The 24,467-nt window shown below is 61.1% G+C and overlaps 2 protein-coding genes across 5 annotated transcripts in view; one reads left to right on the forward strand and one right to left on the reverse strand.

The window, feature by feature from the left end:
- The window catches only part of EZH1 (enhancer of zeste 1 polycomb repressive complex 2 subunit), a 30,923-nt gene extending 17,269 nt beyond the window's left edge, over nt 1-13,654 (forward strand). For 3 of the 4 annotated variants that reach the window (XM_082779104.1, XM_082779105.1, XM_082779103.1), the window contains exons 2-20: nt 900-1,020; nt 1,625-1,753; nt 1,995-2,114; nt 3,184-3,304; nt 3,946-4,119; nt 5,019-5,121; nt 5,388-5,551; nt 6,372-6,463; nt 7,043-7,217; nt 7,519-7,715; nt 8,179-8,270; nt 8,815-8,855; nt 9,291-9,416; nt 10,368-10,546; nt 11,010-11,105; nt 11,602-11,683; nt 11,813-11,893; nt 12,044-12,128; nt 12,245-13,654. In XM_082779104.1, the coding sequence (XP_082635230.1) occupies nt 904-1,020; nt 1,625-1,753; nt 1,995-2,114; nt 3,184-3,304; nt 3,946-4,119; nt 5,019-5,121; nt 5,388-5,551; nt 6,372-6,463; nt 7,043-7,217; nt 7,519-7,715; nt 8,179-8,270; nt 8,815-8,855; nt 9,291-9,416; nt 10,368-10,546; nt 11,010-11,105; nt 11,602-11,683; nt 11,813-11,893; nt 12,044-12,128; nt 12,245-12,305 (2,235 nt within the window). In that variant the 5' untranslated portion in view covers nt 900-903 and the 3' untranslated portion in view covers nt 12,306-13,654. Of the gene's footprint in view, nt 1-62; nt 691-899; nt 1,021-1,624; nt 1,754-1,994; nt 2,115-3,183; nt 3,305-3,945; nt 4,120-5,018; nt 5,122-5,387; nt 5,552-6,371; nt 6,464-7,042; nt 7,218-7,518; nt 7,716-8,178; nt 8,271-8,814; nt 8,856-9,290; nt 9,417-10,367; nt 10,547-11,009; nt 11,106-11,601; nt 11,684-11,812; nt 11,894-12,043; nt 12,129-12,244 lie in introns of those variants that run through there. The other variant, XM_082779102.1, reaches the window with a different exon arrangement.
- A 1,795-nt stretch (nt 13,655-15,449) lies between these two features.
- CNTNAP1 (contactin associated protein 1) lies at nt 15,450-24,083 on the reverse strand (the record flags this gene model as incomplete). Its single annotated transcript, XM_082778801.1, has 24 exons — nt 15,450-15,640; nt 15,748-15,795; nt 15,936-16,169; nt 16,262-16,355; nt 16,442-16,569; nt 16,656-16,892; nt 16,979-17,218; nt 17,309-17,527; nt 17,601-17,768; nt 18,158-18,285; nt 18,372-18,528; nt 18,615-18,818; nt 18,936-19,055; nt 19,154-19,260; nt 19,326-19,497; nt 19,581-19,730; nt 19,817-20,078; nt 20,484-20,627; nt 20,717-20,901; nt 20,989-21,192; nt 21,438-21,585; nt 21,691-21,884; nt 22,115-22,216; nt 24,005-24,083. The coding sequence occupies 24 exons, from the start codon at nt 24,081-24,083 to the stop codon at nt 15,450-15,452; spliced, it is 3,915 nt and encodes a 1,304-aa protein (XP_082634927.1).
- Nucleotides 24,084-24,467: the final 384 nt, after the last annotated feature.

Raw genomic sequence — 24,467 nt, forward strand, 5'->3', positions numbered from 1 at the left:
GATTGGGGCTTGTGGGGGCAGCTGGGGGCCCTGCGGGGTAGCTTGGGGCCTGTGGGGCAGGCCAGGCCCCTGTAGGGCAGTGACCATGTGGGGCAGGAGGCTCGGGCTGACCCCTCCGTCCCCCCCCAGCCAGGCTCCCCCCAAAACCCTGCGGGCTCCGAGGGCAAAACCCCATTTCTGTAGGGTTTTGCTGCTGCCAGCCCCCGGGCACGAGGCTGGGGGGGGCTGCAGGGAGGGCAGAGCACGTCCATGCCCCACAGGAGGTGTTTGCAGCAGGGTTTGGAAACCCTGGGGGCCAAACCCTGGGGAGGGGGCTGCAGCATCCCTTCCCCTGGGGGGGGGCGAGCAGGGCTGCGGTGAGGCTCGAAGGCTGCCCCTCGTCCCTCCTCGAAACCTGCTGGTTCCTGCTGGTAACCAGCGGTGCCTTCCCGAAGGGAAGGGCTGCAGAACAAACAGAAATCCTCCCCGGCCTCCTGGCAAGGCCAGCAAGGCTCTAGCTGGACGTGAGGAGGCTCCTGGCGGCGGCGTTTTGTTCTGCCGGTGCCCTGGGCAGAAGGAGAAAGGGGAACGCCGCAGACACGTTGCCCGTGGAGGATTCACAGGGGTTCACGCAGGGCAGAGGCGGCTGAATCCCTGTCAGCACACGCAGTTCTCTTGCTGCTTACATCCAAGAGCTCTCCGAGCTTTTCGGTGCAATTTGTGCTCTTAATTGTTCCGTAAAAAGGACTCGTGCAGATTTATGTGATTATTTTTTTTCCTAGTTAAAGCCTGTGATGCATTTAAAATCCACGTGGTTTTTTTGTTTTGTTTTTTGTTTTTTCTTTTTTTCCTAATACCACTCGTTTGTAACGCTAAGCTCTCCGTTGTTTGACATTTACTCTTCCTGCGTTTTTTTGTAGAAAAATGGAAATCGCCACTCCTCCGACGTCGAAGTGTATCATATACTGGAAAAGGAAAGTCAAGTCCGAATACATGCGGCTTCGGCAGCTCAAGAGGTTTCAGGCGAACATGGGAGCCAAGGTAAAGCTGGAACGAGAGGTGCCAGCTCTAGCTGGGAGGATTTCTGCTCGAGCCTTCGCTCTGGCTTGCGGCGTTTGAGCAGTTTTCAGCTGAGTGCTTCACAGGGAGAGCTGCAGAATTGCATTTCAGTTGTAGCCATGGTAAGCCTGAAGAGATTTCAGCTCCCTTCGTGCTCCGTGGTTGGAGCAGAGCAGGGTAGGCAGCTCGGCTGTGTAGGCAGAGAAGTTCCCTGGCTGGGTGCTTGCAGAAGGTGCAGGGAGAGGACTCCTTTCCACTTACCCTGTGAAGTGTCTCCTTGCTTTAACCCCCTGGGTGCTAAGGCTCCGTGGGTTTCTGCCTCTGCTTTTCTCCGTGGCAGGTAAGATTTTAGACCAGGTTGGATCCGATCAAGAATTATTAAAAGCTGCTGGCTCTTGCTACGTGTTCAGCACGGTTTTGTAGCGATGCTGAGGTTAATTAGGATTCCTTCTAACGAATGTCATCAGTCTGAAGTGCTCTGCCTTGGCTACGTTTTGATACGTGAAACAAAATCTCAGGAGGGGTTTTGATGTTCTAAACCTCGACGTGATTTTTAAGTTTCCAGTGCTTCTTTCCCTCGTTTCAGGCTCTTTTTGTGGCCAACTTTGCAAAGGTTCACGAAAAGACTCAAATTCTGAATGAAGACTGGAAGAAGCTTCGAGTTCAGCCAGTGCAGTTGATGAAGCCGGTCAGCGGGCACCCCTTCCTAAAACAGGTAGGGAGAGCAAACGAAAGGCACAGCAGCAACAAATCTGAATCAGAACCAGGGCTTTGCAGGGAACTGTGCGGATAATTTATAGATAGTTTGGTAAACGGGGGGGAGAAGCTTTTACTATCGAGGAGCCACAATGAGTGACCGCAGCACTTTGCTGTGTTTGTCCTGAAGTGCAGTTTCCTCCTGTGGCTGCCTCCCAGGGGCTGTTTCCTCACTGCCCTTCTCTTTGTTTCTCTCCCAGTGTACCGTGGAGAGCATTTTTCCAGGATTTCCAAGCCAGACTCTGTACATGAGGACGCTGAACACCGTGGCTCTGGTGCCCATCATGTACTCCTGGTCCCCCCTTCAGCAGAACTTCATGGTAGGTATGAAGGCTCTGCGGAGCAGGGTCTTTGTGAGATTAGTGCAGATCTTTGTGAGATTGGTGATTAACCATTACGCGGCTGTGCAGTGATTAAACCATCTTCAGCCAACTTGTCTCAAGCGATGTCTGCTCAGGAGATGAGGGGGAGCATTGCTTTATTTGCTTGTTGTGTTGAACCCCACATCCAAGCTGTTTTACCCAGCTAGTCTCTCTTCCACACCTGGCTCCTTGCTGGGGCCACCATTATTGCCTTATTTCACAGGATTCTAGGAGCAAATGCTTTATTTGTTTGCCTGGGCAGGGCTATTACCTTCTCTTTTTCCCCTTTAACTTCCCTTTTAAATGAAGACTGAATTTCTTAGGCAGGTCCTTTCCTCTGTGACTGGGTTACTCTGCTGCTCTGCTTGTAGGGATGCTGTCGAGGATCCCGGTAGCGTGGAGGACGATTTCAATACTGTTTTGTCCTGGTTTAGTTAAGATTATTTACAAAGCAGACTGCGGCTAGCCTGCCCCTTTGCCCAGTGTGTGTGTGTGTGTATCCCTACAAGCAAGGAGCTCCCTGGGACCAGATGTAGCAGGCTGGCACTAGGAGATGTGACACGAAAAGGGCCCCTCGCCGGTGCCATGGCAATGAAAGCCAAATGTCCTTGCTCTGTGATGTGAGAACGCTCCTCGGCTCCAGCTGAATCCCTCCTGGGATGAGTTGCCATTTTGCCTTTCACTGCCATAGTCCCACGCCACCTTAATCACCGTGACCCCTCTGACATTTTCGCTTGCTTATTATTCTTGGCAGCGTGCGCCTTTCTGAGTTTCCATAACCCTTGGATACACTGCTCTTATTTTTTTTTTTTAAATCAGATTGCACTTTTTGGCATCAGGGTTATGCTGCTGGTACGGAATGACAAGGAAATGTCAGTGATGAGACAGCCAAAACTTCTGCTGGGGAGGCTGAACCTTTGCTTTACCGTGTGGTCTGTGTGGAACGGACGGCAGCAGCCCTGGAGGCACAGCCTGGGTGGGAATCAGCAGGTGCTGGGTTACTGAACCACGTCTGATCTCTGTACAGGTGGAGGATGAAACTGTTCTGTGCAATATCCCATACATGGGAGATGAGGTGAAGGAAGAGGATGAAACCTTCATTGAAGAGCTCATTAATAACTACGATGGGAAGGTTCACGGAGAGGAAGGTAACGTGGGAGTGCTCAGCCCTGTCCTTTCACTGCCCTCTTGCAAATTCGATATCAAAGCAGTTAAGAAGTCAAAAGGTGGCAGCAGTAACCAGCTTTTCTCTGAGAGCTCTTAGATGAGGAAAGCAGGAATGTGGCTATGGTGCTGGTTTGCAAGGACACGGTCCTGCCTTTTGATACCCCGCTCTGTTCTAGGCCCAGGATGCTCTGGAGCCAGAGCTCTTGTTCAGGGGCATCCACAGGCAGTTCTGGGAAGCCAAAAAATGTGCTAGACATTAGGAGGAGCTCAGCAACATCGTTTCACTTTTACCTCAGCCAAGACTTTAATCATTCTTTTCAGAGATGAAAAGCCAGCGAGTTTTCCTCCGTAGTTTCCTAGCCCATCGTAAAGGTCTGTCTGGAGGGAGGAAGGCTGTGGAAAACTCTCTGGTGTGGCCTGTCCCCAGATTCACAGAAATAATACACCACTCTTATGACTCTGTAGCATTAAAATCCCACCTATCCTTCCAAAATTGCCAGGAAGGTTCTGACTGATAATAATAATGATAATAATACCCGGTGGCTGGCTCGTGATTTACCACCCCGAGGAGCACGAAAGATGATGGCCCTCCCACAGCCTGGCTGACACCACTGTGTTTCAGAAATGATTTCAGGGTCGGTCCTCATCAGCGACGCTGTGTTCCTGGAGCTGGTGAACGCCCTCAATCAGTACTCGGACGAGGAAGAGGAAGGACACAACGATTCTGAGGCTAAGCAGGAGGATGGGAAAGAGGAGCTGCCGGTCACGAGGAAGAGGAAACGAACTGCAGCGGAAGGTGGGTTTGGCTGCAGAAAATGGGGCTGTGATGGTCGTGTTTCCATCCTACCTTGCCTTAGGAGCTGCCCAGTGCTCTCCTGCCCTCGCTCTTGTGGTTATTCGTGTGTCACTTAGGGGCAGTAGCCAGCTTGGCAAGTTCTGGTGCGGTAGATGAAAGGAGAAGGGAAGCCAGTTATTCTCACTGTCCCCTGCGGACAGGATAAGCAGTCATCAGCTTTAAGTGTAGCAAGGAGGAATTCAGATGAGTCATCTGGAAAGCCGTGTAATGGTACGATTAGCAAAGCAGGGGGGTATTACCTGGGGAGGATGTGAGATCTCTGCTCTTGGAGGCTTCAAAGCACCGGCCTGGCAAGCATCTGTCAGTAGGTTTGTAGGGAGATCTCATTCTGCTGTAGGACAGGGAGGTGAAGCTTCTCAAATCCCTTCCAGCCTCCTTTTCCACCTATTAGTGTTCATCTGCCTTCTCCTGTGCCACCTGGGGGTTTTGCTGCGTAGAAGCAGCTCTGGTTCATGGGATTTTCACATGTCCTGCGTGCCCTTCAGAATGCTGACTGGGAGTTTCACCTTTGATTTATAGCGATAGGAGCAGCACAAACACCAGCACCTTTTGCAGACGTAGGAAAGTATTGTCTGTAAACCTTGTCTTGGTAAAAAAAAAAAGCATTATTCCACACGAAATCAGTAGTACTTCCATCACACATGATGCTAATTGGAAGGTGGCAGAGTGCAATGCATCTGGAAACGATTTAGCCTGGTTGCAAGACAGAATTGTCTGTGTGGTTACGGTTCTGTCTCTTAAAACACCGTCCAGAACACCTCCTGGAATCACCCTCTCTGGAAAAAGGAGAGGCACGCTCACATCCAGCATAACCGAGCAACTCTCTTCTTTTTCCTTAGGTAACAAGAAGTGTTCAAAGAAGCGGTTTCCAAACGACATGATTTTCACTGCCATTTCTTCCATGTTCCCCGAGTACGGCTTTCCAGATGACATGAAAGAGAGGTAGAAGTTGCGTGTGTTGCTTATTCCCTTTGTTAGTGACGGCTAAAATTTGTGTTGTAGACAACAGCCCTGTGCTCTGAGCAGAAAGCAGAGCTCGCTTGGCTGCGGGCGCTGTGAGCAGAACATTTTCTGAGTATTAGCAACTTTTGGTTTAGCCTCAAGGTATCCGAGCCAGAGTCATGAGACCTCAGTCACACAAAGCCTTGTAAAACGTCCCGAATTAGGAAAAAAATGCACACGGGTGGCTGTCTCTGTTTGCTCCATAGGTACCGAGAGCTCACGGAGGTGTCGGACCCGAATGTGCTGCCCCCGCAGTGCACCCCCAACATCGACGGGCCCTGCGCGAAGTCGGTGCAGCGCGAGCAGTCCCTGCACTCCTTCCACACGCTCTTCTGCCGGCGCTGCTTCAAATACGACTGCTTTCTGCACCGTAAGTGTGGTCTTTTTTCCTTTCCTCAGCGCTTTGTGCTCCTGCGTGCCTCGCTCGGCAGTCGCCAGAGGGTGACACCTCCCTGGCGTTGGCAGCGGAGCCTTTGGAGGCTGTCAGGTGCCCCCAGAGCCTTTTGGAAAGACAGCTCCACCAATTCCCACGAGTGGACGGAAAGCAACCCGCCTGGCAGCCCGCTCCGGCTCACCAGTGTTCGTTGTGCTGTGCTGGGCCTCCTGGCACTTTTGTTCCAGAAGCAGTGCTGTGACTGGGCTTCGCTCTCACTTCGCAGAAGCTCGTCAGGGAAAGGCCAGGCTGTCACGCTTCCAAAGTCTGGACATGCCCCCGTGTTTTGGTGCCTCGCTGGAACTTTCAGCTCCATCTTAGTCATGTTCCTGCGGTTTGTTCTGCCAAAGGCTTTTTGGATAGGGGTTAGCTGTTGGACCTGCTGTTTCCCAGGTCTGAGAGCTTCCCTGGAAAGTCACAGGACTCTCTCCAGTGAATTATTTATTTAAGGATCTATTATTAAGATCATGCAGTCGTACTGTTTCAGTCTGAAAGCAGACATTTTTCCTACGGCCTCTCCTTCCCAAGTGTTTCCCCTCTGATGCTAAGTTCCCATCATCTCTAGGAGTCGGGCTGGCCGAGACATCCCCAGCTTGTGCCCTGCTCTTGGGAGATCTCAAGGAGCTCCTGTGCTCCTGGTCACTGCCTCAGGCTCCCACTCGCCTTCACTCCCCTCGTGCTGTCCCTGTCCTTTGCTCTGTGGTGGGTGACCCTTGTTGGAGAAAGCTGATAGTAAAGCTCACTGTTATTTTTTCAGCTTTTCACGCTACTCCCAATGTGTACAAACGAAAGAACAGAGAGACGAAAATCGAGCCGGACCCTTGTGGAGCAGACTGTTTCCTCTGGCTGGTACGTTTGTGCTGCAGCTTCTGAAACCACCGTAGGAAGTGGCCTGGCCAGCCGTGCTTTTCAGTACTTTGTGGGTCCTTTTTTCCACAACTTTGGTGATTTTTCAGAATTACCTAATTCTGAAATCTCACCCGATTATCTCACCTGATTATCTCGTCGTCACTGAATGTGGGGAAGCACGGATCCAGAGATGAGCCTTACTGGAAGCGTCTTCATGTCACCTTCAGATTATGCGGCTGAGATATCAGCATCTGAGGGGAGCTGCAGGGCTGAGGCAGAACAGAGGCCCAGAGGATGTAGAACAGGGGCCAGGAGGGTGTCATTGCCAGGGCAAGAAACAGGGAAACAGGCTGGAGGAACGGGGTGAGGGATCCTGCCCGTACCGGGCGGCGATGCTGAAGGCCACGAAGCAGCAGGGTGCAGTGCAGGCAGCTGGCAGGGCCGTGGCACTTACTGGAGGTGACCCTACTCCGTATGACAGGCCTCCTGCCTTCTGGTGGTGGCAGGAGGGCTTCTCCCAAGGCCTTTCCGCTCGTCCTGGCTGCGTGCCACCCACCCTGTGCTCTGCTCTGCTTGCAGGAAGGAGCCAAGGAGTTCGCTGCGCTGCACAACCCGCGGTCCAAGTGCTCGGGCAGGCGCCGCCGGAGGCACCATGTGGTCAGCGCTTCCTGCTCAAACACCCCGGCCCTCGCTGAGACAAGGGAGGGAGACAGCGACAGAGACACGGGCAATGAGTGGGCCTCTAGTTCCTCGGGTACGGCGCCGTCCCTGGAGACAACCCTCTCCCATTTAGTGCTGTGACAAATAACGAGCGGGCGCTGCCACGCGCGGGGCTCCATCTATCACTGCTCTGTCACTGTGTTGGGGCCGTGGAATTCAGAGCTGGGGGTGACAAAATGCCCACAGCTGGCCTTAAGCAGACACAGGGGACGCCCAGTCCTGCCCTGCGCTGCGGTGGGGTTCGTTATCCTCATCGTCAGGCACGGCAAGGAAGCCGTGACAGCAGGGGTGTGTTCTTGCTCATCCCTGGCCCTAACCTCTGCCTTCCTCGCCAGAGGCAAACTCCCGCTGCCAGACCCCCACCAAGCAGAAGCTGAGCCCGGCCTCGTCCCAGCTGTTTGCGGTGGAGACGCAGCAGGAGCCGGTGGAGTGGACGGGAGCCGAGGAGTCTCTCTTCCGTGTCTTCCACGGGACCTACTTCAACAACTTCTGCTCCATTGCCAGGCTGCTGGGGACGAAGACGTGCAAGCAGGTACGGCCCGACCTTCTGGTCTGGGCAGGCAGGCACACACAGCACCCGGCCCCGGGGCAGGAGGGAGCCCTTTGCTGCTGCTTGCTGCTTTTTTTTTTTTTTTCTTCTTCCCTGCTGCAAACCGCCTGGAGGAGCGTGTTGCATCAACGCTTTGGGAAGCTGGGCGGTGTTATTTTGCAGCACGGCTGCTGGTCACAGAACAAGCCCCGCACACGTGCAGTGCTGTGAGGTTTTTTTCAGCGTGCCTTATCCCAGCCTGGTGGGACAGGGGGTGGTTTTGTGTCCCAGGCCAGAAAAGCAAGGACACCCACAGCTTGGTGAAACTGGGGGCAGAGCTGCCTGCTTACTGGGACCCCCACCGTGCCTGTGTGTGTGCTTGCACTCCCTCCATTTGTGCTTTAGATAAAGGTAACTTGGGTATACTGAACTTCATTCTTCTTTTTGCTTCTGTTTTTTTTGGTAGGTCTTTCAGTTTGCAGTTAAAGAATCGCTTATAACAAAGCTGCCAACAAACGAATTAATGAATCCATCCCAGAAGAAGAAAAGGAAGCACAGGCAAGTGTTGGACAAGCTTGTTTTGTTCTTAAAAACGCAACCAGATCCACTGCTTTTCGTGCCAAAGCATTCCTGGTAATCCCCATCTGGCTCCCATCTGCGCGCACTTCTCGCTGTCACACAGGGCTGATTGTGCTGCCGGCTGGGAGCTGGCCCCTGGCCCTTCTCTGGTGCTGTCCTCCTGCTCGGGGAGCTCTGCGGGGTCCTGCACCCACGGGCTCAGCCCCGGAGCAGAGGTCAGCACGGTGGCCGCGCCGTGCCGCACTGCTGCAAGGAGGCTGGCGCTGTCCTGACAGCAGCCTCAGCCCGAGCTCCCTGCCTCCTAACCTACTTTCTGTGTGCTGATCCGGCGCATCCAGCGTGATTCTGGCTCTCAGGCTTGCCTTAAATAACTCCTGTAGCTGCGCCGTTCTCATCTTTCTGCGCCGCGCGGCCGCCGGCTGCTTATTAATGCACGCTGCTGCCAGGCAGCCCTGCTGGAATCGCCTGGCCCCAGCTGGCTGCCGGCGCCCCCACCCCTGACACTTCTCTGCTTCTCTCGCAGGCTGTGGGCTGCGCACTGCAGGAAGATCCAGCTGAAGAAAGGTAAACGTCTGCGGCTGCGCTCGGCTGCGGTTTTGCGTGGCCGTTCTCCCCCGGGGGGCTCGCACAGGACACCGTGTCCTGCTGTGCGTCCCGGGGTGCAGGGGGAGCAGCTCCCCACCGAAGGGGCCGGTTTTTGGTGCCCCTGTGGCTGTGCCACCCCCATCCCTGCCGTGCCAGCGCTCTCTCCCAGGCGGTGGGAGAGGCAGGGTCCTGCTCCAGCCGGAGGGGGGGCTGAGGTTTGGCGTGCAGTCCCCGTGCAAAACGGGCTGCGGAGGTGTAAAGCAGACGTGTGTGTCATGCGTTTGTAATTACAGCTGTGTGCTGGGCGCTGCTGGGCTTCCTGCCCTCTGCAGGCAGACGGAGAACGTGCACGTGCTCTGCTCCGGAGCCCCGGGCGTGCAGCTTCTAACCCTGCCTTTTCTCCTCTTGCTGCAGATAACTCGCCTACCCAGGTGTACAACTACCAGCCCTGTGACCACCCCGAACATCCCTGTGACAGCTCCTGCCCTTGCATCATGACCCAGAACTTCTGCGAGAAGTTCTGCCAGTGCAACCCTGACTGTAAGGAAAAAGCTGGGGCTACCAGACCTGAAAGCAGGCAGCTCTTCTCACCCAGACAGGGGGAGGGCGCAGCCCTGGGGCTTGCTGAGGGCCTCTTTTATCCCTGCCTTCGTTTCTCTGTCCGTCTGCAGCAGTTGGATTAGCAGGCTGATAAATCTGAGGGGAAACTGTTCCATGCTGCCCCGTGTCCCCCAGCAGCAAGTGATACAGGCTCTCGTTAGAGATTGCTCGTCTGCATCAAGCACCAAGCCCTGGGTGTCGCTGCCAGTCCCATGGAAGGAGGACGTGTGGCCAGCAGTTAGGGTGGGAGCAGGGGCATTGCTCTGCCACGCTCGTTTTCCCCTCTGGGCTCCCGTTCCCAGCTCAGGGATGGAGATAACAGCATTTGCCTACATAACTGGGGCTTCTGAGGGTGAATTTGTGTCGGGTTATGACACAGCCTGGGGCTGGAAGGGCTAGAAGGTGACAGGGAGCCAGCTCAGGCTCAGCTTCTCCGTCCTGACCTGTTCATATTATCAGAGCTGATTTCAGTTTGCACATAATTAGCCCCGAAAGGCAGATCAGCATCTCCAGCTGCAGAGGCAGGAGGGACCCCACGTGTGGGTCTGTCCTCTGCGAGGTGTGAGTGGCCCCCAGGCTGTTGCTCTGCTTTCTGGCTTTCAGCCGTGGGTGCCCAGGCTGAAAAATGTCCCTTTATCACGTTACATCCTTCGGTGAGGATCTCCCATCTCTCCTTCCCGGAGCAGAGGGGCTGCAAAGCTCGTTGTTAGCACAAAGCCACCTTCCTCGTGTTAGCTGCGTGGTGTGCAGGCAGCCTGCCCCTTGCTCACAGCCAATTTGAGATTTGTCTCTGCACAGAGCCCAAACAGCCTGCCAGGGCGAGACCCGGCTCAGCAGGAGCTTCTGTATTTTGTTCCCTGTCTTTGAGAAACCCGCGTTGTGTTCCTGCAGGTCAGAATCGCTTCCCGGGCTGCCGCTGCAAAACCCAGTGCAACACCAAGCAGTGCCCCTGCTACCTGGCCGTGAGGGAGTGCGACCCGGACCTCTGCCTGACCTGCGGGGCTTCGGAGCACTGGGACTGCAAGGTGGTCTCCTGCAAGAACTGCAGCATCCAGCGAGGTCTCAAAAAGGTATTTGCGGTGTTGCCGTGGCTCTGGGCTGCTGGCAAAGGGCTGCCTTCGGGGCAGGGTTGATAAACGGATCGCTGCGGTGTGGGAGAGGGGGTGGGAGCCACCCGCAGCTGTCTGAGCGAGGGAAAAAATCAAACAGAAGCTGCTCTGCCCCAGGCTCCTACAGCACTTACTCTGGAGTATGGATTATGGGTGTGAAAATTGGGAGATGGGGGGGATACGAGGAAGGGTGAGAACAAGGGAGTGTGAAAAATGGCTCCAAAGAAAGGTCAGGTCTTGAATTTTGTTGGTCAGGACAAGGGACTGCGTATAAAAGAGAGAGAAATTCAGAGCATGGCGTGGTTGCTCCTGGGCACTGCCCTGAGCCCAGCACAGACACCTGGGGCTCGATCCCTGCGCTGCTTCGGAGCTGGGGGTGGTCGCTCTGCCCACCCCAACTGTTTTCTTCTCGCCTTGGCTCTAGCACTTGTTGCTGGCACCTTCGGATGTCGCTGGCTGGGGGACTTTCATCAAGGAGTCCGTGCAGAAGAACGAATTCATCTCGGAGTACTGCGGGGAGGTCAGTGCTGTTATCAATGGCTCAGTCTTCAAAACAGGATTATAATCAAAGTTTATAATTTATTAAAAGAATAGAGATGTTAAAAGGATTGTGATGTATGTTCATCTGATTCGTGTCAGTATGGAACATATATCACAGTGCTGCCCCGTGCTCGGGTGGGTGTGCGTCGTGGATGCTGCTCTGTGGTTATCTCAGGGGCCTTCCCCAGCTCAGCCACGGCCACAGGCTCCCTCTGACCCGGCTTAGAGGTGGAAACCCATGCCATTTTGGGACCCAGCTCTAGGCCCCACGCCAAGGAGGGATGTCTGGTGTGTGTGTGTGCTGCTCCCCAGGAGCCCAGCTCCTCCTCTGCTCCTCCTGAGCCCTGGCGAACCCCCACCCGCTGGTGTGGAAGGGCAGGAGGCACCTCCAGGAGATCCAAGAGCGTTGTTCCTTGCAGCCATCCTTACCGTGCCCTCAGGCACTGAGGCTCTCTCAAGGCGTTCTCCTTCTCCAGCTTATTTCGCAGGATGAGGCTGACCGGCGAGGAAAGGTCTACGACAAGTACATGTCGAGTTTCCTCTTCAACCTCAACAATGGTAACTCGCCTGGGGTTTCAAGGGGTGGCAGGGGCTGGTGGGTGGGCAGCCTCGAGCCCCTCCGTCCCGTGAGCAGCGGTCTTGTCTTCGCAGGACACTGCAGAGCTCTCTTCTTTTGCCTTTCGACAGATTTTGTTGTCGACGCCACTCGCAAGGGAAACAAAATCCGCTTTGCCAACCACTCCGTGAACCCCAATTGCTACGCCAAAGGTGAGCTGTCCCCAGCCGGGCAGGTCAAGGCTGGGGAAGGGTCTCTGGGAGAGACCCAGAGGGGTCGCTGCAGGTTGGAGCCCCCCAGGGGAGCTCCAACCCGCCCTGAGCTGCAGCCGCATGTCCCTGACGTTGTCCCTCTGCTTGCAGTTGTGATGGTGAATGGAGACCACCGGATAGGAATCTTTGCCAAGAGGGCCATCCAGGCGGGAGAGGAGCTCTTCTTCGATTACCGGTAACGTGGGGAGCAGCTGCCTGGGGACCCCGGGCAGGGCTTAACCCTGCTTTCCGTGCACATTTTCAGGGAGTTCAGAGGTCGTTCCAGCAGCTGTGGCTTTCCCTTTCTCGTAGGTACAGCCAGGCAGACGCCTTGAAGTACGTCGGCATAGAGAGGGAGACGGATATCATCTAGGCTGTGTGCCGGGGGGGTCCCCGCACTCCTTGCTGCTGCACCTTGTAAGCAATGCCATGTTTGCTTCACGCTGACATGACTGCTGCCCGTGTTCCCCTTGCTGTGTGTGTCACAAGTGCTACTTGCTGCCCAGACACCCGGAGAGAGACTTGGGGCAGGAGCGTGAGCAGCTGCTGCCCGGGTTATCAGCTCTGCCCACTCCCGGCACCCTCCCTGCTGGCTGTCTCCTGGGCTGGAGGGAGCCTCGTGGACCGAGGCGGCTGGGGCTTGAAGAAAAGCCGCGGTGCAGAAGGTTTCCAGTCGCCAGCTTTCAGCCTCTTCCCATTTTCTGCTGACTGCTGAAAGCAAGCGAGGGGCTGCCTGCACCGAGACCCTCGGGGCACAGCTCCGGGGACAGCTCCAGCTCCCCAGGGACAAGCTCTGGTCCCTGGTGCTGCCTCTCGCTGCCCTTCTTGTCCTGCCGACCAGGACAGCGACAGCATTGGAGCTGTGGCCACATGCCTGCACGTCCCCGAGCCTCACAGCTGCTGTCCCTGGGGCTTTTTTTCCCTCTGCCCCAGCTGGCTGGAGGTCGGGGACCACCAGCACGTGGCTCATGTGGCACAATCCCCTGGGACGGGGCGAGCAGCACTATGCAAAAAGCCACTTTGGGTAGGGAAGCTACTGAGCTGGTTAGAGACGATGTTACGGGGGTGCTGCTGCAAGCACAAGGGGAATCCATGGAAAAAAAGCACTGGGGGGTGGGAGGGAGCCCTCCCAGCCCGCAGCTGGCTGGGTCTGCTGGGGCTGGGACAGATTTGGGGCTGCGGGGGGAGCCCCCCACTGCTCGGCTGGGGCTGCAGCCAGCCTGGGAGCTGGGGCTTTGGCCGTGCTCCAGGCAGGTGCTTCCTGACCACGCAGTACCAAAGCTGGTTCCCCCACCCTGCTCTGCCAGGGCAGTCCTTTTCGGAGAGGCATGGGCCCTTGGAGACGCGCCAGGTGCTTCAGGAGCCTTTTTCATTGCACAGAATTGCTTGGATGTTGTTTTGTTGAGGTTTGGGCAGGGCGCAGCGGACTGCTGCGTGCGGTGACAGAGGGGAAGACTCCCCAGAAAGCTCTGTGGAGGTTTCTGATGCTTTTTGTCCTGGCCTTGACCTTTGGGGATAAAGGGAAAACGTTCTCTGGCAAGGTGAGGTTTGGCCTTAGCACCCCATGCAAGAAGAAAAAAAAGCAAAAAGCACTTTAAACTAAGCATTCCCAGCCAGGCAGCTGAGCCCCGTGCGCTGCCCAGGGTGCTCTCAGGTTGGGGGGGGGGGACCACGGAGGTCCCAGACCTCCACCGTCCTTCGGCAGCACCTTTGTGGGGCTGTTTGTCCAGGCCTGGGTGGGTGGAGGGAGGGATGGATGGATGCGGGGAGGGGTGGATGGGTGGATGGATGGATGGATGGATGGATGGATGCCTCTTCCCTGAGCAGGGAACTGAAGGTTGGGGCTGTCCCCAGGAGCCACGTGTGCTGCCAGCTGGCCTGGTGCGGGGTGTTGTGAGCTTCTGGACTCCTGTACCAGTCCGGAGCGGTGCTGCAGGACGGTGTTTGTCCAGGGCTGGAACCACAGCCCTGCTCCTTTGGGATCCCCAGGGCTCCCACGCAGGGCAGGGCACGGCCCCCATCGCATCCCCAACCGCAGAGAGCGCCCTGGGTCTGCACGGGGAGCTGAGCCCCTCCTGGCCCGGGTCTGCTCCCGTCCTGCCCGCTGTCCATCCCGCCTGGCGATTTGGGTCCGTCTGGAGCAGCGCTTGTACCCCAGCTCCTCTCCCTCTCCCCCATCCCTGCTCCCACTGCCTCCGTCCCCCGGCTTGCCCCGGCCCCCGCTGTCCGCTCGGTGTCCTGCGCCACGTTGGCCGTATCTGCACTATGCCAGGCTTGTGTCTGTGGTTCGTTGACGGTGAATTATAATGCACTTTAAAAAAGAATGTGGCTCGTAGCCTTTGTCACAATAAAGTGGTCGCCAACACCCCGCTGCGGCTCCCTGCGCTCTGTTCCCCGGCGCTGCCCCGCAGCCGAGCGGGATGAGCCCCCCCATGCCGGGACCCAGCCCGGGCTCTGCGGGTCCCTGCGGCCCCGGTGGGTGGTGGATGTCCCGTGGGGATCACCCCAGTCCCCGGTGCTGGGGAGGAGCGGAGCCGCTCTCCCTCCGCACCCAAGGGGAGGCCGGGGGAGCGCGTCCAACGCCGTCGTTCTGCCTTTATTTGAGGCTCTCCGCATCTCGTCCAACAAAACGGATTTTTTTTTTTTTTTTTAAATAAAGTGCCCAGCGGAGCCAGGCCTTTGGGTAGATAAATGCATTTCTGTAACATCGTCTGAACCACGATACAGCGCGCGAACGGGCTGGCGGTAAGGGCAGGACGAGCACCCCGGGCGGGGAAGTAGCGAACTACGGACCACTTACCACGACACTTCGACCGTGTAACACCCGACGTAACGTTCCGTTTTGCGTTTTTTTTTGTGTGTGTTTTTTTTTTTTTTTGTTTTGTTTTGTTTTTATACAAACCGAGAGAATTTAAAAAAAAAACACCGGAGTGTAGTAGAATATCCAGCGACGACGACAAGAACAACGACACCGAAAAAAAAAAAAAAAAAAAAAGGTAGAAAGGATCATCCGTACCTGACGGTCGGAAAGCAGCATCTCAGCAAAGTGCGGTGGCGTCATGCGCGGTGCACGCACGGGCAGGGTATTGCTGGGGCGCCCCGGGGCTGCGCTCCGAGGCTGGCTATTGCGTGGTTTCCTTCGTGGCTCTTGCTAAGCGAGTAAAGCAGCAGGTAATCGAGGCGCGAGCGGGGCGGGGGGCACCCCCACGGTGCTGCTCCCCCCCTCCCCGCAACCTCCGCGTGGGCTGCGAGGTGCCCCCGGGGTGGGGGGTCCCCGCCGAGGAGCGGGGCTCTGGCAGCGGGTGGCCTCCGGCGGAGGGGTCTGGGGGTGCCGGTGGCCAGGTTGGGCTGGAGGTGGCCACGCTCCGGCTCCGGGGCCGGCTTCGTCTCGGCGGTGCTGGCAGTTCAGGTGTGCTCGGCCCTATTGGTCCCGCGACGCTCGCTCCTGGTCTCCGGGCGGCCCCCGCCGTGGCCGTGGAGGGGGGCTGCGAGCCCGTCCCACCCCTCCCCGGCCCCGCTAGTCGCCTTTTGCCTCCTCCAGGATCTGGGGCAGGTTCTGGTCTTTGCGCACCGACAGCGGTTTGACGGTGCCGCCGTAGTCCTGGATGGCCTTGGGCTCGTTGGTGTGGTACGAGCCCTTGTAGCGGTGGTAGTAGAGGTAGAGCAGCACCAGCAAGCCCCCGAGCAGCAGCAGCAGGAACGTCACGACTGCGGGGAAGGCGGCGGTGAGGGAGGATGGGGAGGGGACCCGGGGACAACCCGTGGCACGGTGTGGGGTGGGGGGGGGGGGGACGCCGGCCGGGGGTGTCACTTACACCCGATGATGATCCCGATCCAGCCGTCGTCGTGCACGTGGGGGAACTCTGCGGGGACAAAGCGGGTGGGTGGGATGGGGCCGCGGGGTTCTGCGCCTCCGCATCACCCAGGCAGAGTCTGGTGCTTACCAAAGGGGGGCTCGGGGACTCCAACCACCCCCCCCCCAGGCTCCCAGCACAGCACCTACCCGTGGCCATGTACCAGGGGTCCATTTCGGGGGGGATGAGGATGGTGGTGAGGGGCAGCATGGAGGCGCAGCTGGACTCCACCAGCTCCCCGCGGATGCTGTAGGGCCGCACCAGGCTGGTGGGGCGGAAGATGGCTTTGAGGGGGACGATGCTGTTAAACTTCACCCCGGAGAGGCAGCCCGAGAAGCCGGGCGTGTTGTAGCGCTGGATCTCGGGGTCGATCACGCCGGTCTCTGCGGGGGCACAGGAGGAGGTGGCTCAGCCCCCGCCAAGGACCGAGCTGGGGCCGAGAAGACGCTGGAGTGAGGAGCAGGACCCAGCTCACCCATCACGCGCCCCAGGTACAGGTTTTTGGGCGAGTCCAGCTTGCTGTCCACGAACAGAGAGAATTGCTGCTCCATGACGGGCAGGTAATCCACCTGGGGGGGAGGTGCAAGCAAGCAGTGTCAGCACCGGAGGAGTCTCCTGCTCCCCCTGCCACCCCATCGGTGCCCCGGCCCCGTACCTGCGTGTACAGCGTGCGGTGCAGGCGGGTGATGTTGACGTGGTGGGGTCTCCCGTCCGTCACCGGCTTGGTGGTGAGGGCGAAGACGTAGGGGCTGGTGCCCAGCTGGTAGCGCAGCTGCAGGCTCCCTGCGGGCACAGCACCAGGCGGCTGCAGCGCCGCTCATCGGCCTGGGGACAGTGGGGAGCCCCCCCCCCCCCCGTGGGACCCTCACCGTCATCCTTGATGAGCACGGCCATGTAGTCCTTGACGAAGGAGCTGACGTAGAGCAGCACGGCGGGCGCCGAGGTGGTGCTGAAGCTGAAGCTGACCTCCTCGCTGGTGAGGTTGTAGCCGGGCAGGGGCTGCCAGGGGCTGCTGACGATGCTGGCGAACTCGCGGGCGGCGTACAGCGACATGGGCAGGATGTTGTAGCGCACCCACGTGCCCTCCTCAAAGTACCCTCCGATGTCTGTGAGGGATCCCACGGGGGTGACGGGGGGTGCCGGCTCCTCTCCCCCAGCCCAGCCCCACAGAGGGTCCCCCCGTGGTGCTCACCGTGGTTGCAGAAGGGCCCGTCGAAGGCGGAGATGCTGCAGTTGCAGCTGTAGTGGCTGTAGCGCTCGACGCAGAGCCCGCTGTTCTGGCAGGGCACCGGCGGGTCCTGGCAGTGCCCGGTGCAGTTGACCCGCACGCCCTCGGTCTCGTTGGCCTTGCCCTCCAGGTTGAGCGTCACCCCGTTCATCCGCAGCGCCCGCAGGCACCCCAGGAACGGGCGCATCTTGTGCTCCGCCGCGCCTGCAGCCGGGACGAGACTCAGCGCCCTGCGGCACGCAGGGGGGCACGGGGACACCGGGGACATAGGGCATGAGGCAGGGGGTCTCTCACCGACGTAGAGGGGTCTGTCGAACTCGAGGCGCACGAAGCTCTGTGGCGGGGCCGGCCGCACCACCCAGGGCAGTTTGTCCACCCGCAGCCGGGCCAGCTTCACGTTGAGCTCAGCCTTCACCTGGTGCCACTCATCATCGTTCCAGGGCACCGCCGAGCGCACCGTCAGGTTCTCGTGCCCGTTCCCGATGTCGTAGGCAAACACCACGTCCCTGGTGGCTGCGGGGACGCGGTGTCGGCAGGGGCACCCCAGCCCCGCCGCCCCCCGCGCCCCCGTTACCCGCGCCCGTACTGTTGAGCTCCACGCGGACGTAGTTTCGGGTGCCGGGGTTCTCCAGGAAGACGCCGGATGGGGCAGTGGTCTTGAAGTAGAAGGAGATGTCGAGGCTGTGGTTGGCCTGGAAGGTGGGGAAGAGCAGGGCTGCGCCCCTGTTGAAGGAGACGGTGTTCCAGGTGTTGCCTGCGGGGAGCAGGAGAGGGTAAGAGGTGGGCATGGACCCAGCGTTGGCATGGACCCTGTGCAGGGATGGACCCGACACGGCGGTGGGACCCAACGTGGGCATGGACCCCACGTGGGAATGAACCCAATGTGGATACAGGACCCAGTGTGGGCATGGAACCAGCATGGGTATGGACCCAATATAGGATGGACCCTGTTCAGGAATGTACCCAACACAGGGATGGGACCCAATGTGGGCATGGACCCCACTTGGGAATGAACCCAATGTGGATACAGGACCCAACATGGGCATGGACCCAACGAGGGTATGGACCCAACATGGGCATAGACCCAATGTGGAGACAGGACCCAACACGGACACGGGACCCAACGCAGCTCTGGCCACTCACGGTCCCCATAGCACCGCAGGGGCCCCAGCAGGAACTGCGCTTCGGAGCCGGAGCGGTTGGTGTCTCCCACCACCACCTGCGTGACGGGCAGGTGGTCCACGAAGGTCAGCAGACCCTTGTCCGTCCTCCTGCGGATGGCACGTGCGTCAGAGGGGCTGCTCCCCACCACCCCCCTGACCCCCCCCAGCCTGTTCCCGCAGCCCCCAGCCCTCACCACAGCGTGTGGTCGGCGTCGCAGTTGCAGAAGTACTGGGGGTCGACGCAGTTCTTGTCCAGCCCGCAGGCGCAGCGCTGGATGCCTGGCCGCGAGCCCCCCCAGTAGTAGTGCCGCTCGTTGTTTCGGCCCATCCAGAAGCTGTAGGGCAGCCCGGCTGGGGGCGCAGGGGAGGGTAAGGACATGGGGAGGGGGACACGGCACGGCCCCGCGGCACGGCCCCGCTCCCCTCCCGGCGCTCACAGGGGGTGTTGAGCAGGCGGGAGTTGTAGCAGTGCAGCTCGATGCGCTGCTCGCAGTACTCGGAGGCGTTTGCCAGCGCCGAGACCTCGGCCCAGGAGGCGTTCCAGTACTCCACGGCGCCCAGGTAGGGCTGGTCCACGCTGGAACCCGTCACCCGCGTGGCGTAGTGGCGGTTGTGCCGTATGATCGTCCATGCCCGGTCCTCTGCAGGGCAGGGGGTGTCAGGAGAAGCCCCTCGGGACGCCCCGGCTCGCTCCATCCCCGAGCCCGGGGTGCAGGGGGAGAGCCCGGTGCCTGCCCCCGCCGTCCTGTCGCGCCCACCTCGTATGTCACAGTACACCGTGAAGGGTTTGAGCGGCCCGCTGCCGTCCGGGTCGATGGTGTAGTTCCCCGAGGTCTTCCCGCTGACCCGGTAAGCATCGCACGACTCCTTGTAAAGGGCTGAAAGAGGGAAACAGGGCGGTGGGATGGAGAGAAGATGGGCACCCAGGGCCGGAGAGAGCCGTGGGGGCCGTGGTGTCCCGCCCTGCTGCGCTCACATTTGTGGCAGGTCTCTCCCTTGTACCCCGTCAGGTCGCAGATGCACATGAAGTCGTCCCAGGACTGGACGCAGCGGCCGTCGTGCTCGCACAGGTTGGGGGTGCACCTGGGGGCGCAGAGGGTTTGGGTCCCGGCCCCGCCGGCCCCCGCACCCTCTGCCCAAGCCGGTACCTGTCCGTGATGCCGCAGACGTTGAAGAAGACGTCGGCGTACTTCCCCAGCCGGTGCTGCACCAGCATCTCCAGGTCCACGGGCTGCATGTCGACGCTCAGCATCTGCAGGCAGCCGTGGAAAGCCGTCTGGTTCGACCGGCAGCCGGTGAGCGAGGCCGGCTTGGGGCAGCCTGCAAGGCACGGGGCGAGGGGGTGAGCGGCACACGGGTACCCCACACACCCCCCCTCCAACCCCTGCCCACCCTGCGCCCACCTCCGAAGAAGTACTGGCTGCCGGTGCGGAGCTGGAAGGGGTGCGCCACCCGAAATTCGGCACCGTCGTCATCGTCGATGGTCACCACGGCCGAGCCTTCCCGTGCCACCAGCTGCACCGAGTGCCAGAAGCCGTCGTTCAGGCGATGCCCTGCGTGGGGGAGAGGTGGGCATGCAGTGGGGGGCACCGACACCCCAACGGGACCCCCAGACCCCATATATCAGCCCCCGGCCCACCTGCAGCGAACTCCAACTTCTTCTTGCCGGGCTGGGCGATGGAGACGTTGATCTGGCCCTGGCTCAGCACCATCTCCAGGGAGCCCAGGCGGTCGGCGAAGCTGGTGTAGAGCAGGAGCCCGGCCATGTCCCAGGAGCGGAAACGAAAGCTGACGGCCAGGCGGTTCCTGCGGGGGATCCCCGGCACCTGCACGTAGTTGTTGATGCCGGCGAAGGTGATGGGGGTGTTCACCTGGTCCTGGCAGTAGTGGCCCACGCTGCCCTGCGGGTGCCCACGGGAGGCGGTGAGGGATGGGATGCTCCCGTGGCAGGGAGATCCGCCCCGTGGCCCCCCCCCACCAGCCCCGATTGCCCCGCTCGATCCCGTTGCCTGGTGATGCCGGGTGGGTGCCCCAGGCCAGGGACGACCTCGTGCGGTCGATGTGGGGCCGCTTGGCTGAGCGCAGCAGCCTCCAGCCTCACGTCACCCCAAATCGCAGGCTGAACCTGGGAAAGGGGTCACCCCATAGCAGGGACACGGCCCTAGGGAAGGGGTCACCCCATAGCGGGGGCTGAGGACTTGGCCCCCACTTGGAAACGGGTCACCCCACAGCAGGGGCAGCACCACCGAGGAAGGGGGCACCCCACGGCGGGGCTGGACCCCTGCCCCCTAGTCTGGGGGCTGCACCTCGAAGCGGATGTTGGATCTCCGGTGCCGGGCCAGGTCGGCGATGTTGACCCCGTTGAAGATGATGTTCTCCACGCAGCCCCGAAAGTTTTGCCGGTAGGTGAGGTGCTGCTTGTCCTGGTCGATCACCCCCCCGAAGAAGAGCTGGGAGGCAGAGAGGGGGTGCTCAGCCTCACGCTGAGGATGCTGTGGGGCCGGCAGCCCGGCAGCTTCCCCCCGCTCCCCGGACCCACCTCGGTCTCGAGGTCGAGGTGCTCGAAGGTGCCGTGGCAGCGGAAGCGTTTGACCTCCCCGTCCAGCGTCAGGTTGACGTGATGCCCGTAGCGCTCGATGTGCAGCGAGTGCCAGTGCTGATCGTCCAGCAGGCTGCCCACCGCCACCGTGGTGTGACCCTCGGTGGCGTGCACCGGGCTGCTGCCTGGGGAGGGGACACCGTCACCCTGCGGCCCCTTTGCCCCCGGCCCCTCTGATCCCCCCCGGTCGGATCCCCACATCCCCGGCTCACCTAAGCTGATGTGCAGGAAGAGCTGGGCTTGCTTGAGCTCCACCGTGATGTAGTCGCCCTGCGAGCCCTCCCCGTGCATCAGCACCCCGTCCTGCTCCACCGTCTTGAAGTTGAAGGAGATGTCGTCTTCCATGGTGCTGATCTTTTTGGCGCGGAAGCGGTAGGAGATGGCATCGTCCCCGTCGAAGTACAGCACGTGGGACCCTGGGGGAGAGGCAGGCTGGCGTTTGGGAGCGCTCCTCTCCAACCCCGCTAAGAGCTGGGGCAGGTTTATGTCATAGCTAATAATGGCTGCGGATTGCTTGGACGCAATCCTGATGGAAAAAGGGTTTTCTGGGCATGCCAGAGCCCGGCTGCAGCGCTGGCCTCGGTGCAGGAGCTGGCCCCGTGCCCTGCAGGTCCCTCCCGGGTCCCTTCCCCGCACGGGGACCACCGGGGCCGGTACTCACGGTAGGGGCAGCCGTAGAGGCCCAGGCGCAGCCCGATCTTCCCCCGGGGGTTCCAGGCCACCGGGATGATGCGGATGTAGCGGGCGAGGATGGGGTAGTGCAGGTCGTGCCGCACCACCCCGCTCTCATTCACGTTCCCAAAAAACGTCTGGGGACAAAGGGGCAGCTCAACGCGGGGCCAGCTGCCCCCCCTTCACCTCCCTGCTCCCAACAGGGGAACCCCAACCCCACGGGGGGACCCCACGGCTCCTACCCAGTTGCTGCCCTGTTGGAAAAAGGGTTTCCAGCTGGTGGGGTGGTCCCCGTAGAGCACGATGTAGCGCGTCAGCCAGTCGTACGTGTTGAAGGTCCCCTGCGTGGCCACCGCGTTGATCCTGTGCTTCTGCATCAGGTCGATCTGCAGCCAGGGCTGCTTGTCGCGGGGGTCGGGGGACCAGCCGCTGGTGCCTGCAGGATGGGGGGGTTCAGGCAGGACCCCGCAGCCCCAAAAAGGGCCGCCCTCAGCCCTGCCACTGCACCCCACTCGGGGAAGCTTCCGTGCCCTTTGGGGATGCTGAGGGTGAGACCTTGCAAGGAGCCCCCTCCCCACAGCCCCCCAAGCTCCGTGGCAGCCCCACGGTGGGGTGGGGTCCCCATGTGCTGTCCCTGACCCCACAGGCAGGGGGGGGGGGACTCACTGTGCAGCCGGGCGAAGCTGGCTGAGTAGAAGATGTTGTATCTGGAGGAGGCACCGATGGACGAGGAGTAGAGGGGCGCGACCAGCTCATCGTAACAGGGTCCTGCGGGGGAAAGGGGTGCTGGGCACGAGGGGGGTCTGGCATGGGGTGCGGTGACCCCATGTCCCCAGCAGCATGGGGGAAGGGTGGGGAGCAGCTCCGTGGTGCCAGGATTAAGGGAGGAAGGGGTGATGGAGGCAGGGGTGCTGGAGGCAGGGGTGATGGATCCTTAGGGTGATGGAGACGGGGGGTGGTGGATCCACGGGGTGGTAGATTTATGGGGTGAGGGACCCACAGGGTGACAAATCCATGGGGTGGAGGAGGCAGCCAGCCCCCAGCCAGCCCCCAAGCCCCATCCCGGTGGCAGCAGCAGCAGCAGGGCCCTCTCCCCGCACCGTGACCCAGCGGTTCTGCGTCTCCACGCCCCGCTGAGCCCAGCGCCGAAAACCCAGGAGGGAGGGAGGGGGGGGGGTGGCAGCGCAGCCATTGCCGGCCCCTCCCGCGGTCCCCACTTTTGGGAAGGGTCCTCACCGGTGGCTCATGGCCCCCCCCAGCCCCCTGCAAAGCCGGAGGAGCGGAGGATCCTTCCCTGGCAGCTCGGCTCCTGCCTCTGCCCTCCCACTGCAGCGGGAGCTGACGCACCTCTGCGGGCTCCCGGCGCCGCACCAGCACCAGCAGCCTCCGCACTGCCGTGGGCGGCCGGGGAAGCCCCCTCCCCAGCCAGCCCTGCACCCCCCCCAGCCCGGTCCCACACGGCCCAGGGACAGCTGCTGGGCCGGGAGCCCGCTGGGGGCTCTGGGAGGGGGGGAGAAGGGGGAAGAAAGGGGAGTTGCAGGGGTAGGGGGGGGGGCACAAATCCTGGTGGCATCCGCAGAGGGGACCGCGGTGGGGCTGGGGGCTCCGAGCCCCTTGCAGCCCCCTTACTGGGGTCGGGCAGCCCCCGGTGAGTTGTCCCGGAGGAGCTCCGGGGGGGTCTCCTGCACCCTGGGGGGGGCTGGCTGGGGACAAGGGCAGCTGTGGTGTGCCCACGATGCCAGCCCCCCTCCCTCCCCAAGCCTCCATCTCTCCCTGTCTGCCTCCCCCCATAGATCCATCCCCCCATAGATCCATCTCCCCATAGCTCTACCCCCCCCCCATAGATCCATCCCCGATAGATTCATCCCCCATAGATCCTCTGCCATAGATCCACCCCCCCAAAAATCCCCCCCAGCCCCCCCCAGCCCCCTATACCCCCATCATCACCCCCTGCCTCCCTCTCCCGTACCCAGCGCCCCCCCGGGCACCCCCCCGCTGCCCCCCGCCTCAGTTGGGCTGCAGCCCCCAGGTCCAGACCCTCCCCTACCCCTGCACCCCCCCTGCCCCTCCCCAGCCCCCCCCCACCTTGGGACCAGCCCCGAGCATCCCTGCGGCGCTGCCCGTGGTCCCGGCGGAGCCGCACCGGGGGGCTCCGGGGGCTGCCCCCCCCCGCCTCGGGGTACCCGGTACGGTCGTGGGATGCGGCTCCCGGTGCTGAGCATCCCCGGGACCACCGGAGACACCGGGCCGAGCCTGGGGGCGGGGGGGGTGGGGGGGGGCTGCGGCGGGGCAGCGCCGGGCGGGGCTCGGGGGGGGGGGGGGGGGGGCGCCCGGCCGCTGGGTCCGGCGGTGACCTTGGGGGAAAAGAGCCGGGAGGGACACCGGGGGATGCCCGGGAGAACCGGGGAACCGGGGCTGGAGAGAGGTGGGGAGGGGGGGGGACACAGACACCGGGGCTGGGGCGGGGACCGGGGGATGCTCGGGGGATGCTCGGGGGCTGCCGGGCTCCGTCCCGCAGTGCGGAGCGGCGGCTCCCGGGGCCGCGGCCCCACTTACGTGCGAGGCAGCCGGGGCCGGGGAGGAGGAAAGAGGCGCAAGAGGCGAGCAGGAGCCCGAGGAGGCGGCGAACGCCCATGCTGGGAGCGCCCCGAGCGCCCTCGGCGCCGCCGCTCCCGGTGCTGCAGCCGCGCGGAGGAACGGGACCGGCGGCTCCACCCACGGGGCGGCCCCGGGACGGGCGGGGTGCTGGCACGGGGATGGGGCCGAGCGCTGAGCCCCCCCCCCGACCCCACCGAGATGCCGCCGAGCAGCCCCAGGAACCCCCGGTCCCGGTCCGCGGCAGCCCCGGGTGTCTCACCGAGCATCCCCGGGACCCCCGGTCCCGGTGTTAATAGTCCCCGGTGTCCCACCGAGCACCCCCGGGACCCTCAGTCCTGCCCCCGACAGCCCTGGGTGTCACACCGACTGTCCCCAGGATCCCCGGTCCTGCTCCTGGAAGCCCCACGCGTCCCACCGAGCA

Source organism: Aythya marila (genome assembly GCF_965140915.1).
Source record: "Aythya marila genome assembly, chromosome: 25".
NCBI classification, from domain to species: domain Eukaryota; kingdom Metazoa; phylum Chordata; class Aves; order Anseriformes; family Anatidae; genus Aythya; species Aythya marila.